Source organism: Corticium candelabrum, chromosome 4, assembly GCF_963422355.1.
Source record: "Corticium candelabrum chromosome 4, ooCorCand1.1, whole genome shotgun sequence".
Taxonomy (NCBI): Eukaryota; Metazoa; Porifera; class Homoscleromorpha; order Homosclerophorida; family Plakinidae; genus Corticium; species Corticium candelabrum.
Genome location: NC_085088.1, coordinates 4,501,639 through 4,524,464, shown reverse-complemented (window position 1 = coordinate 4,524,464; position 22,826 = coordinate 4,501,639). Strand labels below are relative to the sequence as shown.

Below are 22,826 nucleotides of genomic sequence, written 5' to 3'. Positions count from 1 at the left end.
TATTTATTTATATAACTGATTCTATACCTTGCATCATGGTTTTTTGCGCATGCGCAAGTCCTAGGCGCCTGTTACGACACGTTTCTTCGTGGTTTGAATTCTGAGTGTCTTCTGCACTTGATTTTTGCTGCAAATTGTGGAGCCGCTTACCGATGTCATATCCTCAAACAAGGAGCTCGCTCTGCGTGCGACGTCGAGGTTTTCGAGTTTTGCCGACGGTTTCCACGCAAACGGGCTGCAACGGCCAGTGGAGAGACAGCTCGTTGTCGAAACAGAAGTTGACTTACAGCGTGAAGTCCTATTCTAGCTTCTCACAGACGTACAAGCCAAGCAACGTATTGGATAACAAACCGTCGGACCAAGGGTCGAGATGGTCTTCAGAGAGCAACCATCCTCCACAAGTGAGACTCTATAGTATTGATAGTTTCGGATGTACTTTAACTAGGGTTGATGGACGGGGTTGATTGATGCTTCTTGGTTGACTGACACTAAACAGTTGTACACATCAACAATGTTTTCTTGCATGAAGTCTAAATTGATTACTAGATGTTGTGTGATTAGAATATGTTATGTGATCTTGAGGTATTCTGATTGGTTAATTAATATGATGTGTTGTGTACGAGATAAACCTCTTGGCGTGGTGCTAGAAAACTGGGGCTTGTCAGTTATCTTCATTGATAAACTCTCAAGGTTTGCCAGTCTAACAATCATAAATCCCTACAACCCGTGCTCTAACTTAGAACAAGTTTTGGAATGTTTATGGAAGATTGAGCAGAAATCGATTTATAGTCTTCAATGATATATTTAACCCTAGGAGCCCATTGGCTAGGGTTACAGTAAATCAACAAATCTTTGTAAACTTCCACAAACTCTATTTGGTAAGAAATAATGTTCATAAACTTCCCTCATGCGTCTTGAACACGTGTGTGATGTGACAACGAGGCTCAATCAACATCAGGGTAGGTCTGCTGACGTGCCTACTTCATTCTCAATATGTCTTTGATTTCTTGGCTTGCAAATGCCAATTTGTTGACAGGACATTACCCTGAGCTGAGAAAGCTGTTTCTGCCCAACTCAAACAACGAAGATGATCGTTCAGACAACATATATGCATCCGCATGGATATTTGGGTTGCAAAAGTTTGTAAGCGATTTAAGTTAGTAAATTCTTACAAAAATTTATCGATTTACAGTACCTCTTGGCATAGACAGACTGACGACAGGACCAAGTAAGTGATTGACGACCAATTGGATGTTACTGCTGGTGTGATGCGATTGTATTCTGGGTTCTATTAATAAGAAGAAGGTTGTGCGGGGAAGAAAATTGTGCTATTCGTGTGGTTAGTTTCCACCGTCTGACTGCCTTACTTGTAATATGTTTTTAGTATCATTCAAGATTGCATGATCTGCCATTTAATTAACTTTGTAGAGTTCCAAGGTCGTACATGTATCTACTACAAGAAACTACAGAAAAACAACTACATATCAAAGACTATAATTTTATTAGGCAGAGAAGTGGTCATTATTTCGTGCTCAAACAGGACATTCTAATTAGTCTGCACCTAGGGTTTAGCGTTTTAGTGCTTCTTCATTAGCTCAATGAGGTTTTTAGTTCTTGAAATCTGACACATGTATTGTTCTAGGTCTACTATTTTGTAGTTTTGTTAGCATTTCTAAGGCCATGCTAGTGTTTTTCTATGTTTCTCATCATTTGCGTGCATAGGTTTCACTCTCTGACTGAAGGAATAATAAACATCATGTGACTTGATCAAAATACATTTTAGTTAGAATAGTAGTGCTCTGAAATAGCTAGCAAACATGGTAAGGTGGTACAGATTTGAAAGAAGGGCCTGTGAAGCTCTCTAGTGATTGACATGCATGCCTAGAATCTCATATTCACACTCCAAGGCACATACCAGAGAGCAAGTGTGATAGGAAAAACACTTTGCTGCTTGCACAGTGTCAGAGAATGTTTAACTGCATGTTGGTGATGTACACTATTCAGCATTCTAGCCAGGATTTTTTGCCAACCCTCAATATGACGTCATTAAATATAATGACGTCAATTAATGACGTCATCAAATGTTTGATGTTGACATATTTGGTAATGACATCATAAAATTACTTTATCTGTTTCCTAGTTGTATTAGAGTCGGATGCATGTATATTAGTAGTAGTAGTAGTCTGTATATTGTTGTACGTAGATATCCTCCATTTCATAGATGAGGCAAAATTCAATAGAGGTAAACTGCAATTTTAAAAAGAAGTGTGGTTTGCTAACTGTAACAAAATGTCAGAAGACTCTATGTAAGTCTTGAAGTTACTGCATGATTGGTAGGCTATTTAATAAAATTGCCACTGAGATCTTGTTGAATAAACCTCATTGAACATAACCTTGTTAGACATAACACAGACAGACAGACAGATAATACAGCAGATTATTACAATGACAAGTTGACTTAAAACTGGAATTATAAGTGGACCTAAAAGTAAAAGAGTGTAGGAAACATGAGATTGAAGGTAAATAATAATTAGTAGAACACCTGCTGCAGCCACAGTCTCATTAGCACTTTTTGTGTGAAAGGTCAACAGAATTTCACCTCAAACATCAACAAGGAGAACATGCACTCTCTAAGATTACCAGATGTCTGACATGAGAATGTGTATTGTTCTGCAGCAACTCTGGGACCATCAAGACCACTAATGTCTTTAGATCCGTGATGCCACACTATGGTATGCTAAGGCTTTTTAATTCTGTTTCCAACCGTCAATAAATGCTGTTTTCCCCACTCCAAACGTCCCTTCCTTCTCCCAACCCTCAAAATCACGGTATTGACGGTACTGGCGAGAACACTGCTATTAGATGAATTCGTACTGGGGCCACTTATAACCTGATTACTCTGTTTCTTCAGACTTCCTTTTTTTGCGTTTTTGTTTTTTCCTGCACGTGCGTTGATTTCTGTGCAATAAGGTGACGAGAAAAATAGAAAAAACGCTGTGGCCTAAAAATAAACAGAAATAGTTTGGGAATTTTTGACAACTGCTGTATAGCTAAAGTAAACACAGCTAAATTTTTGGGATGACATAATAGACTCTTGTTCTACTGAGTCATAAGCAGAGAATGTGTTGACTGACAAACTACAGTAGCTTTGTTTGCTGCTTGTTTTGCTCACATCTGTTAATAAACTGGTTATTGAAAGAACTTTGTACACTTCTTCACACAGAGAGTCTTAGTTTTCAATATTGACAAGGATACGGTGACATTTTCTACTATTTGTCTTAGTATAAGGCAGTGTGGGTTTTACAGTCATCTAATGATGTCATTTTATTATTAAAACTTACTCAGTTTTAGACGATCGTCATTTAGAGATTTCTAATTCATTCAGGGCTTGGAAGATCTGATTGGTATTGCTTTCTAACATACAGCTATGTAGATAATTATATGTTCGTCATTAGTTGCACTGGTGTTTGAAAGTAAAGTTTGATTTGGTTGATAACAGTTTTTGACATTGAAGTTGGACAAAACCAGCATAGTGTCTTCAATCACGTTTGGCAAGCACGAGAAAGCTCACGTATGCAACTTGAAGAAATTCCAAGTGTTTGGTGGTTTGGATGAGGAGCATATGAGCGAGCTGTACTGTGGGTGAGTAATTGCAACAGTTTGAAATTGAATCATGTGCTTGACATTCATGCCATCATAATGTTGTTGTCCAGAGGTCTTCTCAATAATCACTCTCCAGAAACATTTCAGCTGCGACACACCACACATGGTCATCAATTCCCATGCAACTACATTAAAATTGGTGAGGGTAATATGCTGGTACATGTACTGTTGTCATGCTGTAGTTGTATTTTGTTTGGCAAAGAGCAGGCATTAAGTAGTAATCAGTAGTTTTCTTTCTGTTATATTTCAGATTTACTTGAAATAGAAATTAGTAACAGCATTTAGTACGTATGCAATACTTTAGCTGCCTAGAACTTATGTATTTTGAGATAAAGTGAATTGGGCAATTATCTATTCATGTTGCATATGTTACTGAGTTTGTCTAGTTTTTCAATTGCTGTGTGTGATTCTTTGTCAATTTATAGTGCCGTTGTTGGCTTGGGGACCAAGCTTCAATTTTAGTATTTGGTACATTGAACTTCATGGCCATGACGAAGAAGCTATTGTGCAACCTGTTCTCAAGTGGTTCAGCGATGTAAGTAGTACTTTGACAAGATAATAAAATTATCATTATTGACATGTTGCCATGAAAGAATAGGATGCCAATAGTTGCTGTTGATACAGGGCAGTTTACTTTTAGGTCTACCACATTGACCAAAGCATGCAATAGATTATAGGTTTCAACCGTTTGCTCTTAACTTAAGCAAACAAGACTTCAAATTCTGGACTTTTCATTGTTGCAGCATGTGTGCAAGAAGTATCCAGGTTGTGTACAAGAATTATTGTATTGTGAGATGCTGTGTGGCACATATGTTGGTCACAGAGATTGTTTTGTTGAGGGACAATTTTATCGACTCTTAAATTAAGAAGCATTCAGGACAATTGATTTATCAACCTTGTGTATTCAGTTGCTGTCTCTTGAAAATGGCACATTTGTGTTGAGACTCTGTTTTGGATTAAGTTCATACACGAATTGGCTGTCATGAATCTTGTTTGTGAACGCATTATTTGTCAAATAATGTGGCTTAGCAAGCTGTCTACATTCAACAGACCATATGTGTAATACAAGGAGTCTTTACTGAATGCCTCTTCAATTCAATGTGTTACAATTTGAAACAAATTAAGTCAATATTGCAACTGAGTCAGAGGTGACTTGACCTTGACAAGAATTAAATAATGTTGCCAATAACTTCAGTCATTGGCGACATTATTTGCTCACTTTGTACTTATTACAAGTAGGTGACGTTTGTGCCTTTAGTATTATTTGAGATAGTGCAGGCACTCTTGTACATACATGTAGTTGGATAAGTGCACTTGCATGTGATTGTGAATGTAGCATCTAGAAGAATCAGTGGCCTTTTTAACAAGAGATGCATTAGCATGATATCAACATTGTTTTACAATTTTACTTGAAATTTAGCAAGTGCATTGTTTGTGTAGTTTAGACAAAGGCAAGCAATGCGGCTGTGTCTGAAGCACCTTCGTCAGCACGGCTACATGGATGAGTTTGAACGTCTTCAAAAGAAATCTTGCATTCAACTTGAAGAACAACCCATTACCGAACTATATCAGGTGCTGGTTGTGTCTGACGATTTTGTAGCTGCCGAGAGAATTTTAGAACAAGGTGCCAAAGGTAAGGTTATGTAACGGCTATGTGTAACGTATGTGTTACTGTATATTTGATGGTCATCAATCTATATGTAGATGGCCTATTTTCCAACCATGTTGCAGAGCAGTCAATAACAGCTGAGTGGAAGGCACTGAAAACTAATTGTTCTGGTTGGTAATTTGCATGACAAACAGGAACAATTATTTACAATAGAAATATAGCGTACACATATTGCGAATCAAAAATCAGATGTTTACGAAGAACAGTGGATCTATGGTAATGTAGGACTGAATTGGAGAGCACAGATGCTATCTTATTTATTTAATTTACTTTATTTGTTCTTTTCGTTATGGGTATTACATTTCTATTTTTTATAACTGGATGCCTTTAGAGTATTACTCAATATTACATTAGTTAATCACTTTTTCAATGTCAAGAGTTTGATTAGTGTTCAATATCACACACACACACACACACACACACACACACACACACACACACACACACACACACACACACGAACACATACCACACACACACACACACACACACACACACACACACACACAAACACATACCACACACACACACACACACACACACACACACACACACACACACACACACACACACATCCACTTTTGTTTTCACACCACATTTATAGATTCCATGTCTTATCTGTCTTTGTTTTGCCAGGAAAATATGCTTGGCCTGGTATTCGAGGTGGTCATCAGATGGTCATTGATTCAGATACTCAGATGGTGTATTTGTTTGGTGGCTGGGATGGGACAAAGGATTTAGCTGATCTATGGTGTTATAATATTCTTGCAGCTCAGTGGACCTGCTTGTCTGTGAACAGTGAGCTCCAAGGGGGTCCATCAGCACGCTCTTGCCACAAGATGTGCATTGACTGTGTCAATAAAAGAATATATACATTGGGCCGTTTCATCGACTCCCAGGCTCGGCAGGCAGCAGGAAATAACTTGAGGGCAAGTATTGTGATAAGCAATTTTATATATAGTGCATTATAAATACTTGTTAAAAATGCACACCAGCTAATGGTCTTGTGCAGTTCTAATTGGATTTTATGTTTTATTCAAGTTAGGAAAGTTTGAAGAATCACCTTGCGGTGTGTATGTCTGTCTGAGATGATTTTTGCATTGTAACACTGTAGAGTCACTGAAATAATTGATTGCCACTTGGTCTTGAAGTCTGTCTCATTTTGTCTTCTTTCATTATCCCTTGCACTCTTTGCCAGCTTGTTCAAATATCTAACTGCTTGTTCGCCCCAATGGCCAAAATGTTTAAAAACAAGAGGATTGACCAATGGGCAGGACCCTTCTGGCAGCTGCTCAGAATTGTGCATAGCCTCTTCTCTTCCCGTTTCAATGCTGCTACTCTGTCTGTCTGTCTGTCTGTCTGTCTGTCTGTCTGTTTGTGTATCTATATGTTTGTCTGTCTGTCTCACTCAGTGTGTGTGTGTGTGTGTGTGTGTGTGTGTGTGTGTGTGTGTGTGTGTGTGTGTTGCCATTGCTGCAGTTTTTGTTCTAATTAGTTTCTTGTGTATTTCTGTAGAATGATTTTTATTGCTATGACATCACAGCCAACACATGGAATCAGTTGAGCGAAGACACTACAATGGACGGTGGTCCTCGACTGTTGTTTGATCATCAGGCAGGTTTTATGTGGCTGTTAACAATTTATTTCACCCGATGCACTTCATCTTGCTCATCCTCTTTCATTGCAATTAATAAGAAATACTTTTTAACATTTCACAAAAATGATATAGACTCCTAGAGATTAGGATCTCCATCATACAGTGAAACTAATGACTTTGGTACCAAAGTAAAGTTGGTTGGTTACTATAGTATTAAGTATGAGTTTTTGGTAAATGTATATTTGATGACTAGTTTGCAGCTTATTTGCATGGTAGTGCACAGTCTTTGTGGTAGGTGTGCTTGTTTCTGTACTCTGACTGCATGCAGTATTGTAGATCTGAGTGGCTAGATTTCTTTGTAAATAAACAATTCAGAAATTTTCTAAGTAATAATCAGTGTAGTTGTAATGACATAGCACTACAAACTATTGAAATTGGCAATGCACCGTTTGAAACTAAACTAACACACACACGCACACACACACACACACACACACACACACACCAGTAGTTCAGCTGCTGTAGGTACATACAGTACCACTGAATTATACGCTGAAGGTCCTGATTATGTCAGTCCTTACATGGACACTGCTTGGTATTATATGTAATACTTAAAGTGATTCTATTTTGTTTCACTCCTAGATGTGTATGGATACCAGAACTGAAACATTATATGTTTTTGGTGGACGTATCTTACTATTGTGAGTTCAGTTGTTCTGATTCTGCTGTGGTTGATGCATTGCCATTGCTTGACATATTAGGCCTGACAAAGATAACTCAAACTATGCCAGAAATGTACATGATGTTTGCAGTGGTTTGTTCTCCTATCACTGTTCTTCTAATACTTGGAAACAATTGTTATAACCTTCTTGTTTTTTACCATTAACGTATGAATTACTGAACTTTGTCTCTGTTTGTAGACATTCGAGAATCCCACTACTACGTCTTGGCCATGTTATGTTGTTCCATGAGGTAAGTGTTGGCTAGTGCTTGAATGTTATATAAACTGATGTAAAATGATTTTTGACAGCAAACGAGAAATTTGTATATACTTGGTGGTCAGGGTAGGGATAATACTGAGCCCATCACCGACATTATTGTCTACAATGTGGACACGGAGAGAGTAGATGTTGTACTGGAAGATGAACAAGTAAACGGTAAGGATTGCATCAAGAATTCAAAAGTATAGAACACTGTAATTAGTCTTTGCATGTGTACTGTTGTTGGATATGTTTGTGGAACATACTGTATGCATGAACTGTTCCAAGACCCTGTCCAGTGCATGTATGTTTGTGTACTGACAAACATACATGTGTATGTTTGTGTACTGACAAACATACATGTGTATGTTTGTGTACTGACAAACATACATGTGTATATTTGTGTTTGATACATTCATAGTTAATTAAGTTAATTAATTCATAGAATGAATAATATCTTGCAAGAGTTTGAATAAGTTTTATTATTTAATTGGTCACATGTTATGCAGTTGGCAAAGTGAGTCACGTGACTGACCTGCACTACTGTACATCCTAGCATTTCACTATTTGCTGGTCACTGTTGTCACCATATTTGCAAGTGTACAATGTACACTAGGATAGTGATAGATGCCTTTGAATGATATTGTTATTTGCCCGTCATTGACCTGTAGATTATTTTCTACACTTAGGCCAGACCAATTACATTTTTTATGCTTGGATTTGCCAGTCCAGTTTTGAACTTGACCAAAATAAAAATAAAATTTGATGTGCACATGGCAATGATATTACGTTTGCTGTAAACTGATTGGTAGTATATACATTCTACGACTTACCAATGACTTCCCGGTGGTAAACTGTGCAGCGACTGTTTCTGTGTTCCACTCTGTATCACCATCATTTGTTTTCTTGTCTATTTAAGTTTTGTTATTTTACGTTTATAGGCAGTCAACAAGAACTGTGCATGCTCAAAATGTCACATGATTTTTTATTACTTTTCTTTGGTTCCGGTTGGTTGGTTGGGTTTTCGTGTCCAAATACTCAAGCATCAAAAAATTAGTTGGTCTGGCCTTGGATAATTTTACAGCAATCTTTGCTAAGTAGGAGAGTTGATTGTGTTTGACAGACACAATGTTAGACTCGTTTTGTAATAAGAGACGTAACATAAGGTAATACAACCATGGAAAGCACTCAGACGTTACCGTATGTTTACCATATATACACAGTAACACTCTAAGTAATCTATCCTTGATAGAGCAGCACAGTACATCTTGCAATTACAGTTGCTTATTTGTTCAATAAATATCTCTGTCTGATCAGCATTAGTAAATGTCTGATCACATGATTTCCTGGTCCGACATTTGTCAGAAATTATTCAATGAGTAATAGTTTGGTCTGTGTATGTGCAGTTATGATTTCTTTTATGTACAGTAATGGCTGCAGTTGCTTTAGAAATTCTTTTCTATTGCAGCGATTGTGGAATACGTTGAACTGGTGTTGACATTGTTTAGTTTTGGTTTATGAAACATTCCAGTGCCTGAGTAAGGTAGATAGATACAGTAGATGTAAATAAAACTAGCAAAATTGTATTAGAAGACATCACTGATTATGTCTTTATTACTGGTGGCTTAGTACCACAAGGTGGCTACATGCAAAGGGCAACGATAGACTGTGAACTGAATGAAATTTATGTCTTCAAGGTTTGTTTGATATAGTGAAGTTTGATGTAAATCGTCTGACTAGTTGGGCTTGTAGGGTCAAAATCGTTATGTGGAAGAGGGCCACTTAAACAATTCGTTTTGGGTTTATGACACGGAGACACGCAAGTGGTATGTCGAATTTATTTTGTAGTGACACAGAGTGCTCACTGACTGGTTGAGTGATGACCACACACACACACACACACACACACACACACACACACACACACACACACACACACACACACACACACACACACATTAATAAATCCAAAGAACGCATTGGGCAAGTGCAACATGACATTGATGATCTTGCACTGTGCCTGTGTAGGTGGATTACGTAGGTGTTTAGGAATTGACGGGTTTATTGCTTATTTATTTGTGTTTTAGGGCACCTCTGTACAAGAGTAGTGGTGACCAGAGGCTGTCGGCTGATCCAGTAGAACCATGTCCTCGATATGCTCATCAGCTAGTGTACGATCACATCAGAAAGGTAACCGTCTTATGCTGCTGACTGGTACTATTTGCTGTTGAAGTTTTGTTGCAGGTGCATTACTTGTTTGCGGGAAATCGAGGTCGAGCTGGTGGACACAAGATGCGTTTAGATGATTTCTGGATGTTGCAGGTTTGTTTTACTTTAAATTGTTGACTTACATTTGATATGAATTTATGTGATACAGCTTAAGAGATTGTCTGTCAATGACATTGTTCAAGGCTGCAAATACATGATTAGGAAACAGAGGTAGGTAGTTGAACACTGATTATGACGCACGTGTAAAATTCACTCATGGTTTGTGTGTGAAGTCATTAGTGAGAACTCTGTTGTCTTGTTTGTTTCTCTGTTTGTACCGTATTACCTCATTTCGACGACATGCCATTATAAGCGGGGTTTACTAAAACAGCATGCCATTATAACGTGGGCACTGCTGATTGGTATGTACATCAGCATAGCGTGAGCACGGTGGCCTTGGATGCACTTGACAATGAGCTGGAGAACACCATAGACGAGACTCTTGTAAACACTCAGCAGATCAAGAGTGGACACCAACAGAGACCACTCAGAATGAGCTGACATATGGAAGACAGTGAAGACGAGTATGAAGATGCTGCAGACTAAGTTATATTGTAGATACTGGTACTGATATTAGAGTTACACCGATAATCGAATCGGTTATAGGTTATCGTTCGATACAGGATATTGGTTTTATTTCGGAATCGGTAAATCTTGTGTTCTTGCATGCCTATAGGTTGTGCTGAGCAGTCAGTCTGTTAGGGGCACATGAGTTGCATGCATGTCGGCTGAGAAACAGAAGTCCACCAATTGGGAGCATTTCAAGGTGGCTGAAGACACAAAATTTTGCACGCTGCAAGGCTTGAATGATGCAGACATCATGTGGTAAGCAGACAAGAAAAACATTCAATACCACGAATCGTCTGCAGCACCCGAGAACTCGACACCAGGATCGGAGCATGGCGTATTAAAGGACCATAAAGGAGGGGATATAAGTATATGAGATCGGGACTTTTTGCTTGGGTATCAGCTATTGGTACATTGGCCAAATACGTTTGTTAGTGCACTCTAACTGATATGCATAGAAATAAGCATTTCATAGTTAGGTTGTGGGGTATCTTGGTAGCTGAAACTGTTGTTCACGGTTTACTTTACTGATACTGGTAAGTTATGCAGTACGGTATGGCAGTCTGTTTTGGTGTGGATCTGCTGTTAACCTAGAAGTGAGGCAATCTCCCTCATTCTAACAGCATACTGTTAATGCCTCAGGGTATAACAGCATGCTGTTGAACCCCACAGCACATTGTACCAGCATGTCATTGAAAGTGAGGTAATACGGTATGTTTTGTGTGAGTTTGTGTCAGCTTTGTCACTGACTGTTTGTGAATCAAGACCACACTTCAAATAGCAGTATATTCTGCTATTCGGAACAGCTTTTTGCTACCCAAATCACTTCCTGTAGCCGTTCAGATTGGCGAATTTGTTTACTTTACCAAAATGCTTGACCTAATAAATTGCGTTTTGTTAGACTGTATCACTAACCAACTATGGTGCACGACGTTGGCTCCAGTTCATCTAGGATGACTATAATGTCAGCATCTTGAGTAGATGTATTTGCCATTTTGGCGCTTGTGTTAGACAGACGACATGCTTGATAACTCTAAACTTACTGCTTTGGAATTTCTAATGTGGCCTAGATTTGCAAGGCTGTGTGCTGCTAGCTTCGACGCTAGGCCTTCCTTTGCTTCCGGTGGTCCTTCCACGCAAGGATAGCAACGGGGTGGTATCACGTGATGTTGTCTCCGTAAAGTGAAGGGAGGCCTAGTAACTCTATGTCACGTGACAAACTAGTTTTGTCACCTGACCTATTTCACAAATGATGATTGGTCGACTGTAAATCACATTTGAGTTACTTCCTGATTATTTCCTCTGAAACATGCAGAGAATAGTAAACAATCGCCCACCTTACAGGTGTCATTTAGTGTGGTACAATAGCTTGTGTGCCAGACGTGTACCGACCGAAGAATATCGTTTGGGCGCGTTTGTAGGTTGCCAACAGTTCCAGTGTTCTCCCTAAGTTGCAGCAAGTGAAGGTATCTATTTTAGTCTTGTGCAGCGATTGCTTCTGGAGTAGCTTCAGGCTGACATCAGCCACGTAGAAATTTCACGCGTTGTCGCAATGGCTTTCGATTGATTCCAGGAGTGCGATGATAGTTTAAGACAAAAGCGTACATGTACAGTAGCCTGATCGCTATTGCGTAGTCTTCTAGTCAACGACAAGAGAGGACAGAGTCTGCACGTTGTCTTTTTGCGTGCGACATGGACGTACAGTCTTTGCGCTTGTTTCTCTACGCTAACTAAACAGTAAGCAGCATTGCAAAGGCCAGCATGCATAGTTACTGATTGCATTTTGCGTCTTTTCGTTCCAACATCTTTTGTATGACGGCATACCCTGCTGTAAACGAAACACACCTGATCTCTTTTTTTTGCAAGTCGTTAGCAATATAGAACAAACTGACAAAGGGTGGGTTTTCCTAATGACATAATTAGTTAAGTTGTCTAATGACATAAACAGTTACTAGGCCTCCCTTCGCTTTACGAAGACAACATCACGTGATACCGCCCCATTGCTATCCTCGCGTTTAAGGACGACAGTGTTCTCCCCAGGCATCTCAAGACGTGGTGGCCTGCCACGCCTTGACTTATGCCTGTCACGCCTTACTATCTATGTGTTAGGCAAGAAATGTGAGACCGGTTCTTGTTTATACGAATAAAACACCTGTTGTTGTTGTGGAAAGTCCAAAAGCAACGTCATAGAGATCGCTATGTCCAAAATATACTTATGACGTTGTTTCGAATCCGACGTCATTTGGTGGCGTATTTGCCCACATTCCAATCCGTGTGTGAGTCACGCCCTCGGCAGCCGTTTGTGCCGTGGAGTCGTTATTGGTTCGTTGAGAGAATACAAAGTCGCAAGACAAAGTACATCAATGCGTCGAATTGTGTTGTTGAAGTGATAGCCCAATTTCTCGTCCTTCTAGTGGCATTTTTGGCACCTACGGAAGCCAATCTAGGAGGCATTACCCTACACAGGATGTAAGACAATGCATTGATTACAGACGCCAAAACGTGCTTGAAGGGCATCGGCCCAAAGCCAAAGTGAGCAAAAGCATTGCTCAGGTTAGTGTAGACACGTTCGCAGTTTCAAAAAAACTTGTAGATCTCAGCAAGCATGCCGATACGCTGTGCACGTCTCTTTCGGCATGGAAAATTACCACCGACTGCTTAGTGAACTTGTCTACTAGTGCTACGTTACTAACTAAAGCTATTACAATCGATTTTGTAATTTGCATTGGCTTGGAATAAATTGGGAGGCACAGGTTTTCGACTTGTATGCTGATTAGAAAGTAGCCCGGATGGAAAGTGGGGTGCTACAGGGCTGTAGTGATAGCTTGCTTGTGTGGTACTCTGTCCACGCATAGAAATGTTGTACAGCTAACATTTTAGACCAAACAAGCACCCTATGTTGCTCTAGCACTGTACCGCAAAGCCGGCAAATGCCACTCAGATGACCACGCCCACGTTGGAAACAACCACGCCCACAAGTGCATTCCATTTAGCTACACCTACACCACCACGCCTTTGAGATATTCTGGGAGAACACTGGATCACCGAAAGCGAAGGAAGGCCTAGTGTCGAGGCTAGTGTGCTGCCTGTATTTAGATTCGCTGAGGTTCAGATCAATGATCAGATCAATGAGGTTTAGTGAGGTTCTACTGTAATACTTTTGGATTGTATTTTGTTGTTCTTTTGGTTGCATATTGTTGTACGCTTGTGGCTAGGTTTACAGAACTGTCAAGATCTGATCCTATCGAGGCTTTAACATATTTGCAAAAGGATCTTGCTGAAATAGTCAATCATGATAACCCAGATGAGAGAGAAGAGGTATCAGACAATTATGTCAATTTGTAACCAGACAGCGACTCAGTATTTATGTCTCAGTGTGCATGTGCAGTGAAGGCATATGATAGTGTGCCAGTGTGTGCCGTTGTGTGTGTGTGTGTGTGTGTGTGTGTGTGTGTGTGTGTGTGTGTGTGTGTGTGTGTGTGTGTGTGTGTGTTGTTGCTCTATTTACTTACACAGTAGATTTTAACAACAAAAAAGAGGCTTTTACGTGTAAGAAGTGATACTGTCGTGTATTTCACATCGTAGATTTGCAAGACAAAGCTTCATTCTTGAGTTATGGGTGATTTCTCAGTGTGCGTGCATGACCACTGTATGTACTTGCAGTGGTGGATTTTAATGACAAAATCTGGCTGCTTCAGATAAAAACAACATTTTCGTAGACCTAGAAGTGATGTTTTCATCGGATTTACGAGATAAAGCTTTGTTCTTGTGATTTTCAGTGCACACGCATAGTAGAAGTATACAGCATTTTAACCGCCCTATGTGTTTGTCATACTGAACATTGAATACCCAATTGATTGCACACTGAGACATCAGCACCCCGATGCTTTCATTTACAATTTAGTTTTAACACTTAGTAACCTACATACAAATAAACTGCTTTGTGTTTGTTTTTTAGTTTCAGGCCTTGGTTTCCATTTTATTCAAGCAATCGCCACAGTTGGCTAATGGGGAAGCATCATCTCTAAAAGGTTGACAGTATGTATTACTTATTGTATCCACGGTTTGCAGGTCAATATTGCATTTATTGATCCGAGGTGGGAAGGGCTTATCTCTGAGATAATTGAACGAGCCAATGGTAAGGTCTATTATGGAAGTGAGGAGCCCCACCCACCAAGGTGGCAATAATGCCATATTGAGGGTAGACCACCATACTGTAAGATACTATAAGTAATTTATTATGTGGACATGGTGCCACTGCACCCCATCTCAATCTTCAATGAGTAGTGATCAGCAGGTGCATATGCATGTGTTTTCCTCAAATTTCTAGTTTTGAGCTGTATTAATTAGCCTCAAACAAAGCGAAGCTGTTTGTGATTCTAACATATTGAAGAAGCTGTCTGCTATAGCCTGGATTGGTGTGGTACATGAGAGTGTTTTGTTATGTTTATGTTTGGTAGCTAAATGCCTAATAGTTTGTGAAAGTTTGTAACTAAGCAAAGCTAATTGACTACAACTTTTTAGCACAGTTTGGTATTTACATTAAATACACCCAGGGTATATTCTGTTGTCATGGCGACTGAGTATTATTGAGTATGGTTACCTCCATGTTATCTATGCAAGCATTGTGACTGGTTTATTTGCCTCTGTTAAACACACCCATACAAGAAGTTTTAAACAGTTAGTCATACATTCAATAATTGTAACTTTGTTGAGTACTATTTGTGGTTTCTTAGGCATTGCATCTTCTGATTTGCGTGCTGAAAGGATTCAGGTTTGTCTCTATTAGTTGTTATTTTAGTATACAGATTTGATAGTTGGTTTGGTATCTTTGCAATCGTTATTGGGTATTGTTTTGTGTGCATGTATAAAGCATGAAATGTAAACATGCTACAACCCTGAATTTCAAATAGTACCTCAAGTTATCTTTACTGTTGAGCGAAAACTGCAGATTGTGGTGTTAAAATTTCTTGCATTTTTAATGGTTGCCGCACCTTGTTTATGTGGAATTTCGCTAGATATCTAGGGTTTATTTGATGTCATTGTGTATTGAGATCTGATGCACTTGTAGATAGCAATTGCTGTTGATGTGACTGTTACATGTTGCATGAGCATGGAGGACCAAAGTTGTTTAGCTGATGAGTTCATATGGGAAGGTAGCTTGGTGAACTGGGCTACTAGTATGATTAAGGACAATTTATATCATCTATTATGTCTCGGTATATCAGCACTTTGGGTGGGCATTGCAAGTGCATAGACATGACTTGTAGCCTGATTTTGAGTGGGTTTTGTTTCTTGAATGACGTTGGATATCAGGAGATTTGTAAGAAATGTGAAGTTTTAGTTACACTGTCAGTAACCAATAGTGTACCACGACTGTACAGCATTAATACAGTCTATGAATAAGCTTACACACACACACACACACACACACACACACACACACACACACACACACACACACTAGGAGCTGCCATGTACTGTTCACGCCCCCACCCCCACCCCACCCACCCACCCACCCCCGGTTAAAAGCTGGGCTCCTGTGCACTGTACTCAAGAGAACTTCTGGGCCTGCGCTAGCAATCTCATGGAGCCAGGCCTGGTACTCACAACTGCACTGGCTTGTGAAGCCAACTGTGGTGTGAGCACCCGATGTCTCACCTGGACCCAGTGGCTGATGTCATTTCTCGGCCAATGGCCACTTAGTCCCCAGTCAAAGACCACGTACTTGTTTATTCTCCTGAGTCGAGAGAGGCAATTGTGTGTGAGTTTCTTGCCCACGGAAACTATGCCATAGCTCGTCATCACTGTGACTTGAACTTGCAACCCTGCAAGGTTCCGGATGTACTCACTCCATAGGACGACTCTCTAACCAGTTGAGCTACAGCACCACACACACACACACACACACACACACACACACACACACACACACACACACACACACACACACACTTGAAGTAATGAATTAGCTTCTTGGGATGGTTGCTTTGTCAGACTAGTACAGATGTAGAGTGACCTAACAGCAACAATACATGTCGCGTGAGCTTAATTGTTGTCATTGACTTGAATACTATGCATAGCTGTTTCTAGTTATTTTCTTCTCCTACATTAAATGGAGCGGTTGGGCACTTCTATACCTTCATAGTTGACTAATGTGCACTTAGAGGATAACAACTTACATGATTTTATTTTGTAGTTGTTTGATCAGCTAACTGTCTTCTTTCCGACTGCGATGACTCAACCAAAGGAAGACTTGGTTGACTTGATTGGATTTTAGCTAATGAAACAAGTTTGTAAGTTTTAATTAAATTGTTTCCTTGTTGTTGTGCAGATGCATTTTGCGTGCAGTAGAACAAACATATAAATATTTATAAATTACGTGAAAACATTGTCCAGGCACATCATTGTTGCTGTAAGGTATCGTGGGCCATCTCTCAAGGGGGGGGGGGTAATAATGGCTTACTGAATTATCTATTATTCTGATACACGCTGCAAGTACTTCTTTGTCTTTAGAAATTTAGCTTGCTGTTACATCGAGCATGTTGCCTGCTTATTTGAATGAAGTCCAGTGATTTGTGCTGTTACAGCATAGCATTTTGTGGCTGTCCATTGCTAGTGCACTGGTAAGTACTGTCTGTGTCTGTGTCTGTGTCTGTGTCTGTGTCTGTGCTTTGCCGTACACGGCAACGCGTTATCATTGATTTCTTCTACAACCTACGGCATTCTTGACTGACCACCTTCAAACACTTCGAAGTCATCAGTCGGTGCGACTGTCAAACGTGGCCAAATGTTCGATAGACTTTGCCGTCAAGTTGTCTGCAGTAGAGATCAGTGTCGTGGTGAGGGAGGCTATACAGATGGGACACGACAAGACCGTTTGGTGTACCATACATGCTGCAGACAGAAGACCAGCCGTAACATACATTGAGGAAACGAAAGCGACTCGGTAGCGCCATTTAGGTAAGCATTTGAGTTGTTATTCAACTAGCCTCGTCCCAGACTTACGTAAGCTTGGCAGTGTCCGGTTCCCGTATGACACTAGGCTGAAAGTGTTATACGGGAACCGGACACTGCCCGACTCACGTGAGTCTGGGGACGTAGCTATTATTCAACTTCTTGCAACATATTATGGTTACAGGTAGCCTACAAAGTAATTGGGCAGTACGTAATATGTTAGTTGTGTATGTGAAACCTGTGGCACTATAGTGGTTTTAGTGAGTGCGTCAGCAACTGCCACTAATCTTTGGAACACCTCGATTTCATCGTAGAAATTTATTCATTAAGATAATTAATTAATAATTAATACTTTTAAATTTAAAGTTAGCAAATCAATAATTAATTAATTAAATGCAGTGGCGTCGCTCGTCTTTCTAAACTGTATGGGGTCAGCCGCGAAGGTCTTTTCAATATAATTTGAAAGACTATCCAGCCACTAATGTTGGGAAGGACCTGTGCATCTTTTATTCTGGTTAATTAAAGGCACTGTTTGCTGATACAACGACTGAGCTACACCTTCAACTCTCTTGCTGTCCAAAGTCACTGAGTTTAGGTTTGATGAGTTTAGGCGACCGTCTAAATATAGAGCAGCTGCATGCATGGGTCACGTCTATAGGCACATGCACGGCTCAAAACGATATTTACTGCTATGGTTTTGTTGCGCTGTATACCATCTATGATAGTGCGTGCGACACTCAGAAACAGCCTGTATAGAAACCCGCTAATTAGTAAGCTTTTAGTTAGCGCTTCGAAACACCGACGTAGCGTGGTCCTCATGTTTGGGGGGCTAATAAGGAGGCCGGAAACCACGCCCATTTCTCGCATGCGAAGCCACGCCCATTTTCTACTTTTCTAGCTCGCAGTTTGTATACATCTAACTAAGTAAATATTATAAATTTTAGGTTACAAACAAGCTGCAGGACTGAATGCCGTCAGTGTGCCTAGAAAGGAGTGGAAACACTGTTACAGTCTGTGCCAAAAATGTTTTCATGGCTCGCTGCGATGATCAATTGCAAATTAAATAGCATTTCGATGACAATAGAATCTAGAAGACCAATTCAGTGCAAACGACGTTGACCAATTTTAGCATTTCGTAATCTAGCGAGCAATATAGGTTAGGCCGTTAGCTACTTAGTTATAATAACATGTGGAAAAAGAGTAGCGTGAAGTGCAAGCAAATCGTTAGGTAGCGGAGCCGCAGGAAATTCCATTCTCCGGTCAATCGGGTTGTCGACCTTAACTACACTTACTTAAAATAATTGATGGATAGGCGTCTCTGCATGCTTTTTTGATGCGGTCCTCTTTGACTCTTTCGTTGCCGGATAGCGTAGTAAACGTCTCAAATAAGTACTGGTCATGCACACTTTCCGTGTCCACGACTTCTCGACACTGGTTTTATCATACTGAAATGATGATCTGTAGTGTCAAAGAGGTAGAGTCAATTAACGTCGTCGATCGTCAACATACTACTCTGAGATTAAGCGGACTGTCACTGTTTAGTAACTTAAAATTGCAGTTTTGCTTGAAGCGGAATGACACGCCCAAAATGTTTGGGGGCTATAGCCATTCCCAGCCCCCTCCCCCGACGCTACGCCGGTGTTTGAAATATCACACTTATATAGAGGTAGTACGGCGGGACCTTATAGAAGAGTAAAGAGTCGCGTTTAGTTGCGTGACTGAGCACAGAAGAATGCTTCAGCTTCATTTTTCACGCAACACATCTCTAACTATCCTTTTTGAGACATGGAGCTGCTCAGCATACAGATAGTGTTTCTCTGCTGTCTTTCCCGTGCAGTACCACGTGTCTTCGTTGAGTCTTTGTATTTGCACAACTGCATGCATGGACATCAAACTTAGCTTAGCTCGCGCGCGTTAAGTCCAGGGTTCATGCGTTGCCCTGCATCCGATCAGTTATGAAAATACTAGTGAATTTCAACTTGCAGGAAAAACGAGAAAACTACATTTACTTTTTTAAATCCGTACGTTTCGCTGAGCGCGAAACCAAATCTAGTTGGAATACATACTATCTAGACCTCTAGGGTTATGACGAACGCAGGCAGCAATAGCAGGGCTAAAGTGTACTAGAATTATTGTCTAGACCACACTTGAAAATATGGTCTTTTCAAAGTTTTCGCTTAAGCTGCATGACAGGGTTATCGATATGGAGCCGCTGTGATGCTTAAAATTGTGACTCAGCCACCATAACTTAATTTTGCTGTCGGAACAGATTTTGTAGTCACTGTTGGGCTTTGTAGTTATCTACGACAGCGAAAATGCACGTGCACATTGTTTATACGAGAACATTCGTCAATTCAAGACAAGAAACATTGCATTGTAAAGTTGCGTGACTCTTACACATATATGCACATCTATATCACTCTTTTATCGTGATTGGTTTGTTTCTAAACAAGTACGACACTTTACTAGCACAACTAGTATTACATTTTCGAGCCAAACTTTTATGATTGTACTATAGAAGAAATCTTCTGTTGATGCTAGACTACAACTGGTATTCTGCCAGGCTGCTGGGTGGTTGTCTTGCAACTGTGACGGACACGAGACTGTTCAACTCGCGATCGCTTCCTTTTTGCATTTCTTATATATCGCCTGAGGGAGGGAAATGCAGACGAGATAATGTTCTTTACATAAATTAGGTAAAGAACTGCATTAAAGAGATGATTGTATACTGTCAGATGCATTCCAAAGCCAACCAGTTGAGCGTTTCCCACGTATATCTTCCACGATACGACATCGAATTTTCTTAGAACCAAGATGATGAGTAATGGTGCTGTCAGGAAAACGTTTGATGCAATAGTTGTTGTGACGACTATGAAAGGACGCGTAGCAATTATGGCAAGGGGAGATGATTGGCTCCGATTGTCATTCGATTCTGAGACGCTCGTCGAATGAGCAAGGCCACTTGAAATTCGTAATCTCTTGCGTCGCATATGAGCCAGCGTTATGATCAGAACTCTAATAAAGCAAATGACGTCAATGATAAGTGGTGCGATGTAATTGACGGCGAAAAACAAGAGAGTGAACATTGCACTGCCGATCTCTTCTGGTATGTCGACGCTGTACGCCATGCTACAAGCCCCATGCGGTTGCAAACGATATTCGCTCCATCCCATGAGAGGAAACGCTGCCCAGAGAGCACAAAAGACTATAATGGCGACGACGCACAGTTTCGCCTTTTTCAGAGTCAATTTTCTATGCAGCGGTCGTGCAACCATGTCATATCTGTCATACGCTAGAGCGGAGGATGACCATCCAGTCCAAGCATGCATAAATACGAAGAAGAAATAGTAGACCTTGCAGATGATCCTGTTGGACTCGGTCATCGTCATCGGATATGCATACACCCACGATTGCAAAGCCAGCACGGTCATTCCAAACAAGTCTCCGAATGTTGCATTCGCGATAAGTAGGTGCCCTGGCAGCTTGAGAGCTTCTCTCGATTTAAACAGAACGATCAAGACGAACGTGCAGAGGAGAAACGCGATCGAGCACGGCACGAGGTTAATGATGTCTTCGACGTCTAGCGGCGGCTTGTCAGGAATGGTCGAGATGTCGCTCGACTCGTTGTGACTGCAGTTGTTTACGCTGGAACAGTTGAAGAAAGTAGACTTCCATCCCGACATTTTGAAAGACGAAGGCCAAGTCACTGAAATTGTTTGGAATGTCATCGCTTTTATCTAAGAGCACTGAATGTGTGTATTCATTGACGTTTTAAAACGTCAGGCGGCACTAGCATTTCATGTAATACAATTGCACTGCTAGCACTACTTACCAGGTGTGTCGTCTATATACGTAGATAGTGCATCTGCAGTCTCAAGTTCCAGGTACACCGGTACAGCAGATGGCATCGGATTGCCCACCTGTCAAGGGCCCATTTCGCACAACTGCAGATAGCACAGACTTTCAGAAGCCCGTTGTCATAATTTTGTAGGCATGACTACTACCCTTCAACTTTCAACAGTCTATTAGTATATGATAACGGGAAAAGATCTTATAATTAATAGGATAACTCAAATTGTGCTACAAATGTACAGGACAGTAACATTTTGTTTATCACTGATTTTCTATAGTACTTGAATACGTCTATTACAATTTTCTTGCTTTCAATGTACTCTAGTCTCTGTTTGTAGGCGTTCAAGAATCCTACTACGTCTTGTCTATGTGATGTTGTTGCATGAGGTAAGTGTTGGCTAGTGCTTGAATGTTTCTTAAACAGATGAAATTTGATTTTCTACAGCAAACGAGAAACTTGAATACAATGTCGATGCAGAGGGAGTAGATGTTTGTACTGGAAGATGAATAAGTAAAAGCTACGCCCTGCTTTAAGAATTCAAAGTCAGTCTTTGTATGTGTACGTACTGTCGTTGCATGGTTGTGCTTGTAAACACACACACACACACACACACACACACACACACACACACACACACACACACACACACACACACACACACACACACACACACGAACTGCTTATATGTGACCAGCTGCAAATTGTTGCAAGGAATTACTCATCTACTATATCAGCTAACTATGAATCTACCAGACAGCTGGAAGGCGATACAATTTACTAGTACACGTGCAGTTAGTTAGCTTATAAAGTACACTCAAACCTTCCTTATCCGGGCAATATGGGACCGGGGAGTGCCCGTATTTCAGAATGTCCGGATAAAAGAAAGAGGTAACGCGCGTTAGCTTTGGAGTCCCAAACCACCTTAATGTCCAATGTACTCTAATTCTGTCATGTACTAAGTGTCATTACGATAGGAAGATGCGTGTACACTCTTGTACTCCTCTTTCTAAGAAGAGCAAAACAACTGCCACAGTAGACTTCGGAATTCCGAAGATTTTCGAGGCGTGTCTCTGTGACTGACCTTTGCTGGTTTTATCAATGACCTTGAGCTTCGTTTCAAGACTGATGCAGGCGTGCTTTCTTTTCTTCGAAGCCATACTCCCACGCACTGGCGCGTGAATGCGACTGAACATACGGGAGTTTGTTGTTTACGCGGCGTGTAACCTCGGAGCCTCAAGAAATATATGCGCAGGGTTTCCGAGGGTGCAAAGG

The 22,826-nt window shown here is 40.5% G+C and overlaps 1 protein-coding gene and 1 long non-coding RNA gene across 3 annotated transcripts; both read left to right on the top strand.

Annotated features, from left to right (window-relative positions):
- The first annotated feature begins 80 nt into the window (after nucleotides 1–80).
- LOC134178742 (muskelin-like) lies at nucleotides 81–17,133 on the top strand. Of its 2 annotated transcripts, XM_062645628.1 has the most exons (21): nucleotides 81–401; nucleotides 3,500–3,642; nucleotides 3,714–3,802; nucleotides 4,089–4,198; nucleotides 5,104–5,296; nucleotides 5,368–5,442; nucleotides 5,969–6,261; nucleotides 6,848–6,946; nucleotides 7,572–7,630; nucleotides 7,691–7,786; nucleotides 7,850–7,901; nucleotides 7,960–8,086; nucleotides 9,539–9,606; nucleotides 9,662–9,735; nucleotides 9,997–10,099; nucleotides 10,154–10,231; nucleotides 10,287–10,348; nucleotides 13,960–14,062; nucleotides 14,703–14,775; nucleotides 15,481–15,518; nucleotides 16,944–17,133. In XM_062645628.1, exons 1-21 carry the CDS (start codon nucleotides 153–155, stop codon nucleotides 17,022–17,024), a joined length of 2,265 nt encoding a protein of 754 aa, XP_062501612.1. In that variant the 5' UTR covers nucleotides 81–152; the 3' UTR covers nucleotides 17,025–17,133. The 2 variants fall into 2 exon arrangements, with proteins under 2 accessions (XP_062501612.1, XP_062501613.1); XM_062645629.1 differs by lacking the exon at nucleotides 13,960–14,062.
- Nucleotides 17,134–17,440: 307 nt separating this feature from the next.
- On the top strand, nucleotides 17,441–22,137 carry LOC134179053 (uncharacterized). The gene is made up of 3 exons (XR_009969768.1): nucleotides 17,441–17,707; nucleotides 21,892–21,940; nucleotides 21,999–22,137. It is a non-coding gene; the product is annotated as an uncharacterized LOC134179053 (long non-coding RNA).
- Nucleotides 22,138–22,826: the final 689 nt, after the last annotated feature.

Coding starts and splice junctions, on each gene's coding strand:
- LOC134178742 (XM_062645628.1), top strand. CDS start 153: ATGTCATATCCTCAAACAAGGAGCTCGCTCTGCGTGCGACGTCGAGGT. Junction 7,631..7,690: donor GGTGGACGTATCTTACTATT/GTGAGTTCAGTT, acceptor TTGACATATTAG/GCCTGACAAAGATAACTCAA. Junction 10,100..10,153: donor TGTACGATCACATCAGAAAG/GTAACCGTCTTA, acceptor GTTTTGTTGCAG/GTGCATTACTTGTTTGCGGG.